Raw genomic sequence first — 16734 nt, forward strand, 5'->3', positions numbered from 1 at the left:
CCAATGGGAGAGCGGAGTCGTTCTTGTATTTGGGTGGGGGGCGTGTCCCCGGGGTGCCGGGCTGGAATAGGCGTGGTACCGCCCTCTAGTCAGCGGGGGTGGGGTTACGTGTGGGTGACGTGGCGGCTCCTAGTCTTTGGTCGAGTTTCGGAGGCTTCCGCGCCCGGGGAGTAGGCGGTGACGGCCCAGGAGATTGTGGCGGCGGCGGCGGCAGGCGGCGGAGAGGAGGTAGGACTTGCTCTAAGAGTGGTCTGGCCGCCGTGGCAGCTCGGGGCCGCGGCTTTCCGGGGGCGATGACGGGTGGGGGGTGGGGGAGAAGGAAACCAGGGGCGAGCGGACAAGTCTTGCCGGCCGGGCTCGGGGTGAGCGAACACCTCGGTGTCCAATCAGGAAAGCCTCTGTTAAGAAAGACGTCGGCATGAGCTAATCATTAGTTGCAGTCCCCTAGGAGGCGGAGCTTGAGCGGGGGGTGGGACTTCCTGTTTCAAATAAACACCCGGAGATTTCTCCCCCTCCGCCCACCGAAGTGTGTCCCCCCCTCCGAAGGTCCGTTACCCTTTCTCCCCGAGGCGGGGAAGGAACCCGTGGATCCAGGAGGGCCCAGCTAGGGCCTGGGGGCAGTTGCACAGGCCGAGCTGGAGCTTTGGGGCCGCGGGTCCTGCCTTGGGCCCTGTCTCTGCTTCGGGGCCCCCGGCCCGCGCTCGGGCTGCCCGAGCCAAGTTGGAAGAAGAGTGAGGAGGGAGCGGCTTAGGCTGGAGAGGAAGTGGGGCCCAGCCTGTTGCCCGCCGGCCCCAGGATCTGCGGTTGGCTTCGGGGCGCAAGAATTTGCTGGTTGGGGCAGTTTCTGGGGGAGAGGCCTGGGAATGACACTCTCTCCTCCACAACAGTCCGAGGTTATGCGTCTCAATGATCCCGCGGAAACGCTACGGGACTAAGAACACGGATCAGGGTGTCTACCTGGGTCTCTCAAAGACACAGGTCCTGTCCCCTGCAACTGCTGGCAGTAGCAGCAGCGACATCGCCCCTCCGCCCCCCCCAGTGGCCCTGGTCCCTCCCCCTCCCGACACCATGTCCTGCCGGGATCGGACCCAGGAGTTCCTGTCTGCCTGCAAATTCCTGCAGAGCCGTCAGGTAAGGGCCGGGCGTGGGAACGAAAGGCAGGGGTGCGCTCTGCTCGGAGCTGGGGAGCGCATTCTTGCGGGAGCCTGATGGGGAACTGGCCGGGCTTGGAGTGGGCATGGGGTCTGTGAAGAGGTGGGCTCGCTACCTGCAGGCAGACACACAGACCTTCTCATGCGAGGAACCTGGAGGGTAGGGTTGCTGGTCCTGAAGGAATACCTCGGGGTGAGAGGTGGCTCCGATATATTGGGTTTGGATAAGGACCAGGTTCGAGAAAGAGCCCCTAGCCCAGAGACAACCACTTGGAATTCCAGCTCTGGTATAGCGCTGCCACAAGTTCGCTCTGTTTCTGTATCTGTAAACTGAAGGGACTTGTCTAGATAAGTAACTTTTACCAAAATCAGTTTGGAGTGCGTTTTATTTTATTTTATTTTATTTTATTTTTTTAATATTTTATTGAGTTTTTACAGAGAGGAAAGGAGAGAGATAGAGAGTTAGAAACATCGATGAGAGAGAAACATCGACCAGCTGCCTCCTGCACACTCCCCACTGGGGATGTGCCCGCAACCAAGGTACATGCCCTTGACCGGAATCGAACCTGGGACCCTTCAGTCCGCAAGCCCACGCTCTATCCACTGAGCCAAACCGGTCTCGGCTGGAGTGCGTTTTAAGAAATTGCATTCCCTTGCCTTGATCCAGACTTGGTGAATGTAGGTGGGGCCCGAGTGACTGCAGTTTCACATACTTGTACTGCTCAGCCCTTGTTAACACCTGCTCTTCTGTACTCTACTCTCCAAGAGCTCTCCCGTTATCCTCTTTGGTCCCCAGATCGGAAGAACAGAATGGTAATCGGAGCTGGGTATTTAGTCTTTACAGTGCACCACCCCCTGTCCTTTCATCTTAGCAACACCCATAAGGAGGTGTGGGGGTTGTCTTCGTTTTGTAGAAGACTCAGAAGGGTGTAAGTAACTTGGCCCAAACTCCCCAGCTACTAAGTGATGGAATCAAGATTTGAACCCTGGTCTCTCTGTCTTCAAATCTGGGCTCTCACCTGCTACTCCCGCTACTCCCGGTAGACCCGCTGGTAGAGAATACGGTCAGTCCTAGAGAGAGTTTAGCGGACAGCTGAGAACAGTGAAAGCTGGTGATGGGGAAGGGGATTCAAGTTTCACCTCTTGACATTGCTTTTCAGAATGGGATACAGGCAAACAAGCCAGCTCTCCGTGCTGTCCGGCAGCGCAGTGAATTCTCCCTCATGGCCAAGTGAGTTGAGAGGAGTGGAGTGGGCTGAGGCGGTGTCAGAGGAGGAGGCTGCCTTTGCTGGCGGGCTGTGAGGGCTGGAATGGGTTGTGCTGGAGCTGATGGGGGAGGCGGCCCTCTCCTGCTCTCTCCCACGGTGCTCTCACTAACGCTTGCTTGCAGGCGCATTGGGAAAGACCTCAGCAACACCTTTGCCAAGCTGGAGAAGCTGACAATCTGTGAGTGTTCTTGGGGTGTTTCAGGAACGGGCAGTGGACCAAGGAGGGTGGAGGAACCGTACTCCCTGAGCCTTCTCTTTGAGGTCACCCGTCGTGGCTTCTTTATCTCCGCAGTGGCAAAGCGCAAGTCCCTCTTTGATGATAAAGCAGTGGAGATTGAGGAGCTAACTTATATCATCAAACAGGTGAGCGAGTAGCTATCAAGAGGGCCCAGATTTCCAGCCAGATCACTCCCATCATTTTCCGTTGCCATGGAGGCCCAGAGCACGTTCCTGGAGTTAGCCCCAAACATCTTGTTCATCCATTGAGTCTCAAGATACTGTTTCATTATCTGCTGTGTACAAACACTGCGCTGGGCACTTGTCTCCCAAACATGAGACAAGATTCTGCCTTCAAGGGTTTATTGTCTAGAAGAGTATCCAGCCCCATAACATGAGTAGGAGATGAGTGTATAGAAAACATTTTACAAAAAGATGAATGAAAGGGGGGCATGTGTTATACCTTCGACAATAAAGATTTTAAAAAATGAATGAAATAGTCTGGAACACTGGAAAAGATTTTTTAGAGGAGTTCAAACCTGAGCTAGTTTTAAAGCTTGGATAGAGCCAGCGAAGAAAATTCCAGACAGAGAAAACGGAGTGCAGAGGTATGGCTTCTCGCAGGGAGGGTTCAGGCCTTGCTCCGATGTCACCTGCTCAGGAGGCCTACCTGACTGTGCTGTTTAATAAATCCAGCAACCAAAGCTCTGATCTCTCTTACCTCGCTCCGTTCTTTGTATTTATTTATTTAATAACTATAGTTTCGATGCACGAAATTCATGCAACAGCCGGCCTTCCTTCCCCCGGCTGCCGGCACCGGCTTCCCTCCGGCCACCAGCAGGCACTCGGACCCGGGCTTTCCTTGCAGCCCCAGTTTCGTCCGAAAGGAGACCTGGTCTAATTAGGATATTACACTTTTATTATTATAGATTACTTTTTTAATTGATTGATTTTAGTGAGGAAAGGGGAGAGAGAAAGAGAAATATTGATTTGTTCCATTCATTCATTGGTTGATTCTTGTATGTACCCTGTCCGGGGATCAAACCCGCAACCTTGGTCTGTCAGGGCGATGCTCTAACCAGCTGAGCTGCCCGGCCAGCGCTGTTTTCTTCCTTAAAGCACTTGAATCTGAAATTCCAGTGTTTTGTATAATTCGCTTGTTATGTTTATTGTTTTGTCTTTGTTCTCTCCCAACTACCTCATTTCCCCTCAAAAAAGGAAGGGCCCAGGAGCAGAGATGTTTTTCCTTTCTGCTTGTTCACAGATGAACCCCAAATGCCTGGGACAGGTCTGGCATTTGGTAGGGGCTCGGTACTTGCTGACTGACTGAGTCATTGGCAGGAGATGGATGAGGCTATAAAGGTAGATGGTGGCTGGCTGTGGAGCTCATTGTGGACCCTGTAAGGAGGATGGAACCACTCTGAATGCCGTGGGCTGCAGAGACCATTAGAACCTGGATCCCAGTTCTGCCTGAGAGACACTGGTCTAGCACAGGTCTCCACACTGCGACTCCTTCCTTTCCAGCACAGTGTAATAAGAATAAACTGTGAGGTTGAAGGACCTTGGGAGGAGGGGAGAAAACGCTGGCGCACAGCGGCAGGGAGGCTAGCAAGGACCCTGCGCAGTGCCTGCAGCCACCCGGGACAGAGGTGCTGCTGGCGGAGGCCGGAGGGCAGACACGTTCGGGTCAGGCTGTGCTGGGGGGGACTGGGGGTTCCGCTAACTGTCGGAGTGTTACTGCGTAGGCACTCAAGAACCACAACTGGATTCAGGCAGCCGAGTTCAAATCCCAGGTGCACCCCTTCCGACGTGACCCAAGTGCCTGCCTGTGCTGAGCTTCAGTCCCTTACAAATAACGAGGGGCTGATAACAGCACCCGCCTCAGGGTGGTGGTCAGGGTTCCCTTGTTTGTTTCCAGTCACTCACATTATTGAGTGCGTGTGGCTCCCTGGTTCTGGGGATTGGGCAGCCAACAAGGCAGATGTGTGGTCCTGTCTTCGGGAAATTCCTTTCTGAATGGGTAAAGTAGGCACTATACCGGTAGACAGAAAAGGCAATTTCAGGCAGTGATAAATTTTTCAATAAGAAATAATGTAAGCCCGGCCGGCGTGGCTCAGTGGTTGAGTGTCGACCTATGAACCAGGAGGTCACGGTTCAGCTCCTGGTCAGGGCACATGCCTGGGTCCCCAGTGGCAGGTGTACAAAAGGCAGCCTATCAGTGATTCTCTCTCATCTTTGATGTTTCTGTCTCTCCCCCTCTCCCTCCCTCTCTGAAATCAATAAAAAATGTATTTTTTAAAAAGAAATAAGGTAAGTGGGTTACTCAGGGTGGGGGCCACTTTAGATGGGGCGATGTAGGACGGGGTAAACAAGTGGCACTGAGGCCTGAACGGTTAGAGAAAAGCCATTCGACAAGACCTGGTGGGAGCGCTTTCTAGAAAGTGAGAGAAGCAAAGGGAGAGGTTCTAAAGTGCGGGCGACTTTGGTAAACGTGAAAGAGACTAAAGTGATCGCAGCATAGCAAGTGCGAAGGAGGCTGGGAGGGGATGAGAGCAGAAACATGTACTGTATGTTCAGACCGTATACTAGTAGCGTCTGTGCAGCCAGGCCGGGGTCTGGGTGGGGTTTCACATGTAGTGGGAAGCCCTGGGAAGATTGGACGAGGGATGTGAGTCCCATTTTGGGTGAAAAGATCCCTCTGGCTGCGTGCAGAAACGATTGTCGCGGGACAAGCTCTAGGAGGAAGGTCACTTACGAGGCTCGTGGAGCTTTTTTGGCGAGAGCAGGCGGTTGGGCGAGGACGGGTTCAGCAGCGAGGTGAGTTGGCAGGTTCGGCTGGGTTCTTGGGGTCCATGTGGATTCAGGGAAAAGAGGAATTGAGGATGGCTCTAAGTTTTTGGTCTGAACAATGGTGAATGGCGGTGCCGTTTACCAAAATGGAAAAGAAGGAAGATGGGGGAACAGCTTTGAGGGGGGAATTAAACGTTGATCTCTGTGTTAAGTTTAAGTACGAAGGAAGTTGTAAGCTGCTTAGCAAGTTGCGTGACACACAGTAAGCAAACCCGAGGTTACTGTTGTGTTTACACAGTTCTGAGTACACAGTAAGCGCTCAATAGAACGTGGTTGTGTTGCGGTATATGGGTAGGTGGGTTGGGGTGTGCGAGTATGTGATTTAGAAGCTTCCAGCTTGGGCACCGTGGCGGGACATGGTGCCGTTTTCTAAGCTAGAACCCTGGGAGAGGAGATCTTAAGGGGAAAAACGTGGAATGTCGATTTGGACCCATGACTATGAGGAGGCTGCATCAGCTTTCCAAAGGGACAGACCCACAGTCAGCCGAGGAAATGGTCCGAGAGTGTAGAGCATGGTTGGGGCGAGGATACTCTGTGGGGAGATGCTAACCGGGGAGACTGCGTGATAGAAGTTGTCTGATCTAGTTTTCCATCTGGCCTATTTCTCTCGCTGTTTGTGAATCCTGAGGATATTTTTTCCCATTGATCAGAACAGAACCCTTTAGTCCACGGGCTGACGCTCTAACTACTGAGCAACCAGTTAGGACTCGTCTATTTCTTGAACTTACTATTCTAGGCCTCTTTCCCTTCCCTTTTCCTCTTCCTCTGATTCCTCTCTGGCTGGCTGCCCTGGGCCACACTTCTTCTCTGCCATTCGCTGGCGGCCTCCTTCATCTCCTTTGTCTAGTGTGGCCCTCGGCAGGCTGGGTTGGGGAGTGGATGAGGCATTGGTCTGGTATAGAAAGCCTGGCTGTGCTGCTGCTCTTGTGTGTGACCTTGAACAAGTCACAGCTTTCATTCTTGCAATGTTGTTAGTTAGTTAGTTAATCTCCATCCGAGGACATTCTCCTATTGAGTCTTAGAGAGAGTGGAAGGGAGGGAGAGACACAGAGAGAAACATCGATCTGAGAGAGACACACCAATTGGCTGCCTCCCACACGCGCCCCACCAGTGCTGGGGATCAAGCCTGCAAACAAGGTATGTGCCCTTGACTAGAATGGAACCCAGGACCCTTCAGTCCATGGGCCAACACTCTGTCCACTGAGCCTGCCGGGCTCCACCCCCAGCGGGTCCAGGGGTCCCCAAAGGTGTGGACGGAGTCAGCGAAGAAGGAATTAAACAGAGGCAGCGTTCAGTTGATCAGCAGCCTAGCCAGGATCTCTAGCCAAGTTTCGGTCAGGATCTCCAGCGAAGTTCTGGTTAGGATCTCCAGCCAGGTTCTGTGTCCATGTTCTCTTGCTAGGTTCTCCAGCCAGGTTCTCCAGGTTCTCCAGCCAGGCTCTGTAGCCATGTTCCCTCGCTAGGTTCTCCAGCCAGGTTTGGTCACTAGATTCTGTAGCCAGGTTCTTCAGCCAGGTTCTGGCTAGGTTCTTCAGCCAAGTTCTGTAGCCAGGTCCTGTCCAGGATCTTTTGCCATGTTCTCTCGCTAAGTTCTGTCTCTAGGTTCTGTGTCTAGGTTCTGTGTGTTGTTGTCTTGTTACATCTGTATTTATACCAGTTGATTCCAATCCTATCAATCTCTATTCCAAAGGTTAGGGCGTTTCTTATCTCCATTCCAGGGAGTAAAGATTATGTAGATTAAGCACGATTGTTCATAGTTAAAGTGATTAATTACCCGCCTGGCACTTAGTTGAGGGGTTTTATTCCCTCCCCAACTTCAGGGGAAAATCCCTACCTGGGGAAACAACCTTTCTCAGAGAGGTGACCTTGGTTAAAACACATAGTGCCAAGAAGGTGAGCAAACATATTAAGAACAGTATGCCATATATGCCAGGTCCCTTGAAACAGCAAGGACGGACCGGCTCCCGGCATGAGCCAAACTCCAGGGCTAACTTTTTTAAAAATTGACTTTAGAGAGAGGAAGGGAGAGAGAGAAACCACTTTGTTGTTTCTCTTACTGATGCGTTCATTGGCTGTTTCTTGTATGTGCCCTGGCCAGGGACCTAACCCATAGCCTTGGCATATTGGGATGATGCTCTAAACCAATGGAGCTATCCGGACCGGGCGCAGTAAACTTTTTTTTTTTCTTAAGAAATACGAATTTATTAGGTCATCTGGAAAACCAGATGGGCTGAGCCTCAAAATGACGCCAGCCTGAAAGGAATTCTGTATATAGAAATTGTTCCATTGATGCTTTTGGAAAACCATGCTGCCTTTGACTCCTCTTTTCTCCTGAGTACCACATAGGTGCTTTGTTGGTTAACATGCTCTGGGTTTAAGATTTTGGCCTTTTAAGTGTTTCTGTGACCCTGAACTTGGCCTCATGGTGTGAAGTAGGGCAGTAGGGCGTAGGGGTAAGCAAGTCATTTATTTACACATTGATGCGGCCAGATTTCATTTCTTTGTTTCTCCTCTGCAGGGACTGAACTTGAGAAAACTGCCGAGGTTGGAAAATCTCAGCGGGCCCTTTTGGGCTGACTTGTAACTGCTAGTAACTCCCAGTCTGTCTTCCCTGCCAGAGATGTCCATGCGGGAGAGGCCTGGCCGAGGACTCCTTGGCTGATACTGTTTTTCTGTTGCCTCTTTCACCAGGATATCAATAGCCTCAACAAGCAAATCGCCCAGCTTCAGGATTTTGTGAGGGCCAAGGGCAGCCAGAGCGGCCGGCACCTGCAGACCCATTCCAACACCATAGTGGTCTCCCTGCAGGTGGGACCTGGGTGCGGGGGACGGGGAGATGAAAGGCAAGAAGGTCTTGTCTTCCTTTGCTGACCTTTCTCTCTTTCTTCTAGTCAAAGCTGGCTTCCATGTCTAACGACTTCAAATCCGTCTTAGAAGTGAGGACAGAGGTGAGTGGAATCTGTGTGGGAGGGATCGGGTCTGGGGACAAGGGTCCAGGAGGGAAATGGGAGAGACAGGTGGGAGGCAAGGGAAGGGTGACAGGGTCATGGCCGACAGGAAGGGTCTCTAACATACGTGCTTTCCAGAAGCCTCAGGACCTTTGCATTTCTTCCCCAACCCCAGAACCTGAAGCAGCAGAGGACCCGGCGGGAGCAGTTCTCCCGAGCGCCTGTGTCGGCCCTGCCCCTTGCCCCCAACCACCTGGGTAAGTCACAGGCCATTCGGGGAGTGCGGAGGGGCACAGCTTAGTTACTCTGGTTGTGATGGCATCTTCTAAGGGCAGGGGTTGGGTGAGGGAATATGGGGGCAAGGAAGTTGCTAAGCTTTCTCTCTCAAAGGTCAACTTCATTGCTGGTGTTACTGATCCGCACTTGGTTTCCCACGTTCTCACCCTTGGGGATGAATTCAGTCACGTTCAGAAGAGAAGAATAGCAGTTACTGATACGTTTGTGCACTCACTTTATTCACATGCTCTCATTTAATTTTCACAACCACCCTCTGAGAAAACAACTATTATTATTCCCTATTTTACCGGTGAGGAAACTGAGGCTCAAAAGGGGTTAAATGACTTGTCCAGGGCTATGAGGCTAGTAAGAGGGATTCAAATCCAGAGCATGCGGGCTTTGAAACTGCTTTTTTTTTTTTTTTTTTTTTAATATATTTTATTGATTTTTCACAGAGAGGAAGGGAGAGAGATAGAAAGTTAGAAACATCGATGAGAGAGAAACATCGATCAGCTGCCTCCTGCACATCTCCCACTGGGGATGTGCCCGCAACCCAGGTACATGCCCTTGACCGGAATCGAACTGGGACCTTTCAGTCTGCAGGCCGACGCTCTATCCACTGAGCCAAACCGGTTTCGGCTGAAACTGCTTTTAACCAATAAAAAAACACCATGTCTTCTTTCTTCCTTCAGGAGGCGGTGCTGTGGTTTTGGGGGCAGAGTCCCGTGCCTCCGGGGATGTGGCCATCGACATGTTGGACTCTCGGACCAGCCAGCAGCTACAGCTCATTGACGAGCAGGTACATAGGTTCTGAGCTGGGGAGGCGTTGCCCCAGTGCCCTCTGTGGGCCACAAGCCAGTGTTTGGAATGCGCCATGTGAAATGGCGAGCTGGGCGGGTCCTAGGAGGCAGGCCCTGCCCTCAGAAGCTCCCAGTGCTCATGTCCGCTCTCTGCTCTGCAGGATTCCTACATCCAGAGCCGGGCAGACACCATGCAGAACATCGAGTCCACGATCGTTGAGCTGGGCTCCATCTTTCAGCAGTTGGCACACATGGTTAAGGAACAGGAAGAAACCATTCAGAGGTGAGACTCTCTCTCTCACCCAACCAGAAGAGCTCTCTCTCCCTAAAGGTCCCCAGGGACAGTCGGGAGAGTAGAGTGCCTGCCCACCCCCGGGCACAGCTCACCTGCTTCCATGGATTCCACAGTGTGTGGAGCACCGGTTCCCGGTCAGGTTCCGTTCTAGGTGCGGGGCACACAGCAATGAGTAGGAAGCAAAGTTTCTGTTTCATGGAGCTTAGCTTTTGTAAGTGTGTGTGGAGTGTGTACACACCCTGCTAAAAAGAATTAACACGACATTTTCAGACAGTGAAAGGAGTATACAGAGAGTTAAAGTAGGGCGATGTGTTAAGACAGTGACTGACTAGGGTGGTGTATCAGATAGGGCGGCAGAGAGGCCATTCTGAAGACCGTGATGTTGACTAAAGCAGAGACCTGAATGACAAGAGGGATCCAACCATGCAAAGAAGAGGCAGAGTATTCTAGGCAGTGTGGACAGCTAAGGCTCTAAGACGGGACATTCTTGCCGTGTTCAAGAATCAGAGATGACCAGCATGAGCAGGGACAGAGAGGGACAGGATGAGGAGGAGGGAGGCAGAGCCCACCCACGGGAGGGCCTCTCTGCGCCTCCTACTGCTTCAGAGGCATTTAAAAATATGCATGTATATTCTTACTGATTTCAGAGAGGAAGGGAGAGGGAGAGATAGAAACATCAATCTGGGACCTTTCAGTCCGCAGGCAGACGCTCTATCCACTGAGCCAAACCAGCTGGGGCTGTAAGAGGCATTTTATCAGCTCTTCCTCTTTGGCACTTACTATTCATTCAATCTGTTATAGCAGCAATTTCAACCCGTGTAAAGCAAGAATTTTTAAAATATACAGTATCTGACTATTTAGTGAGGGACACTAACCTTTTTTCTTTCCCCTTAGATTGTCAAATAAAAAATGACAGGAGCCCTGGCCAGTGTCCTCGGTGGTTAGAGCATCAGCCCACCCACCAAAGGGTCATGGATTGAATTCCCAGTCAAGGGCAGGTCAAGGGCATATACCTGGGTTGCAGGTTTGATTCCTGGCCCCATTGGGGGCTGGTGCAGGAGGCAACCAATCGATGTGTCTTTCACATGGCTAAAAAGCAATGGAGAAAATATCTTTGGGTGAGGATTTAAAAAAAAAATGACAGCCAACACAGCAATAGCCTACTTATGTGAATGAATCAAAATTATTTTTTTTTGTCAGATCGGCAAAAAATATAGTACATTTTTTAGTAGTTTATGTGTGCTGTGAGATGAAAAAGGTTGAAAATCACTGGGTTATAGAGATACAGGTACAGCCTTGTACAAAAGAGATAAACATCCCTGCACTTGCAGAACTTAAAGCCTAGTAGGGGAGATTCATTATTAAAAATACACATACGGCCTGGCTGGTGTTACTCAGTGGTTGAGCGTTGACCTATGAACCAGGAGGTCACAGTTTGAGTCCCATTCGGGGCACATGCCCAGATTGCAGACTTGATCCCCAGTAGGGGGCATGCATGAGGCAGCCAATGGATGATTCTTGTCATTGATGCTTCTCTCTCTCTCCCTCTCCCTCCCTCTCTGAAATCAATAAAACTATATTTTCATAAATATATATTTAAAGTTTAATGAAAGAGGAAAAAACAGTCTTTTATATTTACTCAGGTTTTTACCATTTCCAGTGTTCTTCATTCCTTCCTGAATACCCACTTCCCTTTAACCTGAAGAACTTCAGCATTTTTTGTTTTTTGTTAATCCTCACGCCAGGATATTTTTCCATTGGTCTTTTAGAGAGAGTGGAAAGAGAGGGAAAGACAGAGAGAAACATGGATGTGAGAGAAACACATCGATTGGTTTCCTCCTGCACGTGCCCTGACCAGGGCCTGGGCCAGGGAGGAGCCTGCAACCAAGGAATGTGCCCTTGACCGGAATCGAGCCTGGGACCTTTTGGTCCACAGGCCAACGCTCTGTCCACTGAGCCAGATTGGCTAGGGCGGAACTTCAGCATTTGTTGTAGTGCAGATCTGCTAACAAGTTCTTTTACTTTTATTTGAAAATATCTCTTTCACTTTCCTTTTTTGTTTTTGTATTGATTTTAGAGAAAGAGGAAGGAAGAGAGAGAGAGAGAAAGGAGAGAGAAACATCGATGTGAAAGAGAAACATCAATCGGCTGCCTCCTGCATGTACCTTGACCAGTGACTGAACCCAAAACCCAGGCGTATGTCCTCACCAGGAAACAAACCAGAGACCCTTTAGTGCACAGGATGGCACTCAACCAACTGAGCCACACTAGCCAGGGACTTCATTCTTTAAAAAATTTTTTAAAATTACAGTTTACATTCAATATTATTTTATATCAGTTTCAGGTGTACACCTTCATTCTTTTTTTTTTCTTTTCTTATTGATTTCAGAGAGGAAGGGAGAGAGAGATAGAAACACCAATGATGAGAATCATTGATTGACTGCCTCCTGCATGCCCCACACTGGGGATTGAACCCATAATCCAGATATGTGCCCTAACTGGGAATCAAACCCATGACCTCCTGATTCATGGGTCAACGCTCAACTACTGAGCCAGCAGTAAGATATTCTTTTGTCCTCCCTATGTAAACTTTTTCTTTTCCATTTTCCTTATCCTCTCCTTCCCAAGCCATTATTTTCTGCCTCATTCATTTTCGTTTTATAACTCCCCTGCTATTTCCTCTCAGTGTCCTATTGATTTGTAGGTTGTTGTTTTTTTACCCCCCGTGTTCCCTTTTATTAGTTTCATTCATGGACTTCGATTTTAAATCTTTTATATGCCAGATTGCATTTATTATTTTTTCATTTTTGTTAAAGCCAATGTGAGCTTGATTGAATACTAGTGACACGGTTCACGGATTCGTGCACATTGAAAGGAAATTAGTTAGAAGGTGGCCGGCAGGGTGAGACGGCAAGATGGGCCAGACACGTCCTGGAGCCAACCTCCTGTGGTCCCTTCCCAGCGTCTGCGGAGTGAGTGGGTCCCACCAGTAGGTGGGATCCCTCAGCCTGGCCTCTGGGGATTGGGCCGAAACCGGCTCTCTGACATCCCCCGAGGGGTCCTGGAGTGCAAGAGGGCACTCGGCAAAGGGTGTGGAACGCAAACGCAAGTGTGGAGTAAACCAGATTCAGGGCCGACAGTGCCTTAGCAACAACATAACCCACAGCCAAGGGTGGAATCGCATGGCCCCATGAGGAATCAGGCTCCCTCTCTGGCTTCTGGGCGTGTCACCTGAGAACCTCTGCTGCCAAATCACAGCAGCTCGACAGCTCCTGTGTTGAGCGTCTACCCCCTGCTGGTCAGTGCGCGCCATAGCGACTGGTCGAACACTTAGCATATTAGCCTTTTAGATGTTTATAGATGAGATGACAGATGCACCCACACTGAGGAACGTTATAGCCCAAAGCTAGAAAACCTGGCCATTTAGGTAGCCTCTCTGACGTAGATAGGAAATCAAGTACAACCCAGGCTCCTGTACTCGGACAGAGGGGCTCCCAGTCCTCATGACGCAGGGCCTTGGCTGGCAGCCGCGGCCTCGCCTTTCCTCTCACTCTCCAGCTGGACTGCCTGCTCCACTGACTCTTCTATCCTCACAACTTGGGAAAGTCTCTGCTCCCAGGGCCTCCCTTTGCAAAGGCCAGGATTGTGTTTGTCTTTCAGGATTGCACGCGCATGCAGGCTGCCTGGGAAATGTTCCCTTTTTCTCAGCAAGCTCTCAAGAGATTGCCCGGCCTCTGAGGACTTTTCTGTACCCTGGAGAGACCTGGCCTCCTACTGTGGGGCTGTTCTTATCCCCCGACTTCCTGTTCATATGATTAGGTTTCTCTTTCTCTCTTATTTAGAACCAGGATTTCCTGACTGGAATGGCCTGTGAATTTTTTTTTTTTTTAATATCTTTTTATTGATTTCAGAGAGGAAGAGAGGAGAGAGAGATAGAAACATCAATGATGAGAGAGAATCATCAATTGGCTGCCTCCTGCACGCCCCACACTGGGGATCGAGCCCACAATCCGGGCACGTGCCCCGACCGGGAATCGAACCGTGACCTCTTGGTTCATAGGTCAGTGTGCAGTCCCTGAGCTATGCTGACCGGGTAGGCCTGTGAACTTTCACACCTCCCCCCCTCATTATAAATGCTACACATACTTATTAGACAAAAATGAATAAATACTGAGAGACTTGACTTTGGATGTAAACACACAATACAATATATAGATGATGTATTATAGAATTGTACACTTGAAACTTACATAATTTTATTAACCAGTATCACCCCAATAAATGTAATAAACATTTCTAAAAAGTAAGTACTGATGAGGAAAAATCTTAATAGCTAATATTTGGGGGCTCTTAGTATGGATCAAGCACTTCATGTTTGTTAATTCAGGTAAGTAGGTTTTGTGTTAGCTTCATTTTTCCTTCCTTTTTCAGTTGAGGCAAATGAGACTTGAGGTTAAATGACTGGCTTAGGGTCATTAGGTAATAATAAGTTGCAGAGCCAAGACTTCTTTATGTTACCTTTCTATAGCTTTTTTTAAAAAAATTTTTTTTGCCCTAACCAGTTTGGCTCAGTGGATAGAGCGTCAGCCTGCGGACTCAAGGGTCCCAGGTTCGATTCCGGTCAAGGGCATGTACCTTGGTTGCGGGCACATCCCCAGTAGGGAGTGTGCAGGAGACAGCTGATGGACGTTTCTCTCTCATCAATGTTTCTAACTCTCTATCCCTCTCCCTTCCCCTCTGTAAAGAAAATCAATAAAATATATTTAAAAATATATATTTTTTATTGATTTCAGGGAAGAAGGGAGAGGGAGAGAGAGAGAGAAACATCAATGATGAGAGAGAATCATTGAGCTGCCTACTGTGTGCTCCCCAATAGGAATCCAGCCCCACCTGGGCATGTGCACTGATCAGGAATCGAACTGTGATCTCCTGGTTCATAGGTTGATGCTCAACCACTGAGCCACGCCAGTCAGACTCCAGAGCTTTTTCTACACACACACAAAATGGGATCATACTGCATATAAACACTTCGTTTCAAATTATGAGAAAGTTTATTTGGAAAGTTACAGAGGTAGTAGAAGCGAGCCAGCTGGACTGCATAGGCTCAGGAAGCAAGTCATAGGGGCAGAAGGGCCCTTGGAGCGTAGGAGAGAGCAAGGCAAAGGCAACCCCTGGGGGAACAGCGGGAAGGGGCGACATGCTTGAGCGTTCTTTACGCCTACGCACTGTGACCGTCTTCCCATGTCACTAAACATGCTCCGAGCACGCTTGCTAATCGGTGTCCCGTTTCCTCTCCTCCTCGCCTGTCTCCAGGATTGACGAGAACGTGATGGGAGCCCAGCTGGATGTTGAGGGCGCCCATTCAGAGATCCTCAAGTACTTTCAGTCAGTTACCTCCAACCGGTGGCTCATGGTCAAAATCTTCCTCATCCTCATTGTCTTATTCATCATCTTTGTGGTCTTCCTTGCCTGAACCTTCTCCACCCTAAGGCACTCCGTGGGGGTTTGCAACCCACCTGGGAGGGCAGGTGGCCAGTGCTGCCACTGAGCCTGCGCAGGGTGCTTGGGAGAAAGGCCCTGTTTTCCTGGAAGTGCTAAGAATGGCCACTGCCCCTGGTCCCCTACCCCTTGCCTCTGGCCAGCCACCCTGTCCTCCCCTCACCACCCTCAGGCCCTGAACACAGGGTTCTGGATTTGGATTCTGCTGTGAAGTGGCTGGAAAGGAGCAGTGGCCACCTAGGGGCCAGTGAGGAGGTTGTCTCCACTAGGAGATTTTTAGAAACCCTCCCAGCCTCTCCCAAAGGGAACTTTGGCAGCAAGGGAGATGATGCCCTTCCTCACATCCTGAGAGTGAGGAGAGGAAGCGAAACTGCCCCGGGACCAACTTTCCCATCTGGGTTAAAATTTGACCTCTTTCTTCCTCTCTTCACTATGTGAGGTAGGGGCCCTGAGCACCTCAGCTGCCCGCACAACCCCAACTTTGGCTGCTGGTGACTCAGTCTGCCAAAGGAGCTGCAGCTGTTTCCTCCCAATTACAGCAAGACTGACAGCCTCCCTAGCCATGTCGTCATTTCTGGGTGGGAGCGTCGAAGGGCCTAGGCAGCAAGTGGAGTGCGCCCGTACCCAGTTCAAGAACTGAAAGGGTTGGGGCCATGGCTGTGAGGGGCCAGGCGGTGGGCTCCGGGCACAGTGGCCTCCAGGCAGGAGAAGCAAGTACCGCAGCACTTCATTAGCGTGGCAACTTCCCTTCAGCGGGGCAAGCAGGACCTCAGAGTGCATTCCTGATGGGTGGCAACTTCCCAGACCATCTCCAGCGGTATTTGGACCTGTTTCATCTGCTAACTGGTTGGTCCCAGTTTTTCCTTGAGCTGGATGAAGCAGGAGCTCAAGAGTGAAAGGTGAAGCATTCATCCCCAGCTCCAGCGGAGGCTCTTGGTTCCCGCCAAGCCCCTCACACTCCAAGCCGGTCACAGGAGAAGGAGACCTGCCTGGAACACCCACCCTCCAGGGAGGTTAATATGCCTTGTCATTCCTGACCAGGACCCACCACCGCATCATTATGAGGTCACTGGAGTCCTCTCATCTCAACACAAAGGAAGCTCAAGCTATAGAGACAACAGTCACCACACACTGGCTTGGCCTAGTACTTCGGGGGGTCTAGGAGAGTCCATGCCTTTTCTAGCTCTGGCATTTTAATATTTCCTCTCCCCTTGGCCTCTGTTCAGTAGGTGGTCTTGCTGGACTCTTCAGTACCCAGTTGACACACCATGTGGGCCTGGCATAGCACATCTGTGGGAGATGGGGAGGTTTGTGAAGACAATTGCTCACTAAAGCCTGACAAATCAATCCTTTGACTCTGCAACGCTTCATGGAGGGGTTGCATAGATCAGAAATTCATTTATTTCACAGGTATTTGTTGAATTCCTGCCA

The 16734-nt window shown here is 50.4% G+C and overlaps 1 protein-coding gene across 1 annotated transcript; it reads left to right on the top strand.

Moving 5' to 3' along the window:
* Window positions 1-76: 76 nt before the first annotated feature.
* Window positions 77-16650, top strand: STX5 (syntaxin 5). The gene is made up of 11 exons (XM_036295731.1): window positions 77-228; window positions 888-1131; window positions 2312-2382; window positions 2542-2597; window positions 2712-2782; window positions 8177-8293; window positions 8377-8433; window positions 8609-8690; window positions 9402-9508; window positions 9671-9792; window positions 15118-16650. Exons 2-11 carry the CDS (start codon window positions 907-909, stop codon window positions 15275-15277), a joined length of 1068 nt encoding a protein of 355 aa, XP_036151624.1. The 5' UTR covers window positions 77-228; window positions 888-906; the 3' UTR covers window positions 15278-16650.
* Window positions 16651-16734: the final 84 nt, after the last annotated feature.

The sequence above is a fragment of the Myotis myotis genome, unplaced genomic scaffold, assembly GCF_014108235.1.
Source record: "Myotis myotis isolate mMyoMyo1 unplaced genomic scaffold, mMyoMyo1.p scaffold_m19_p_27, whole genome shotgun sequence".
NCBI lineage: Eukaryota > Metazoa > Chordata > Mammalia > Chiroptera > Vespertilionidae > Myotis > Myotis myotis.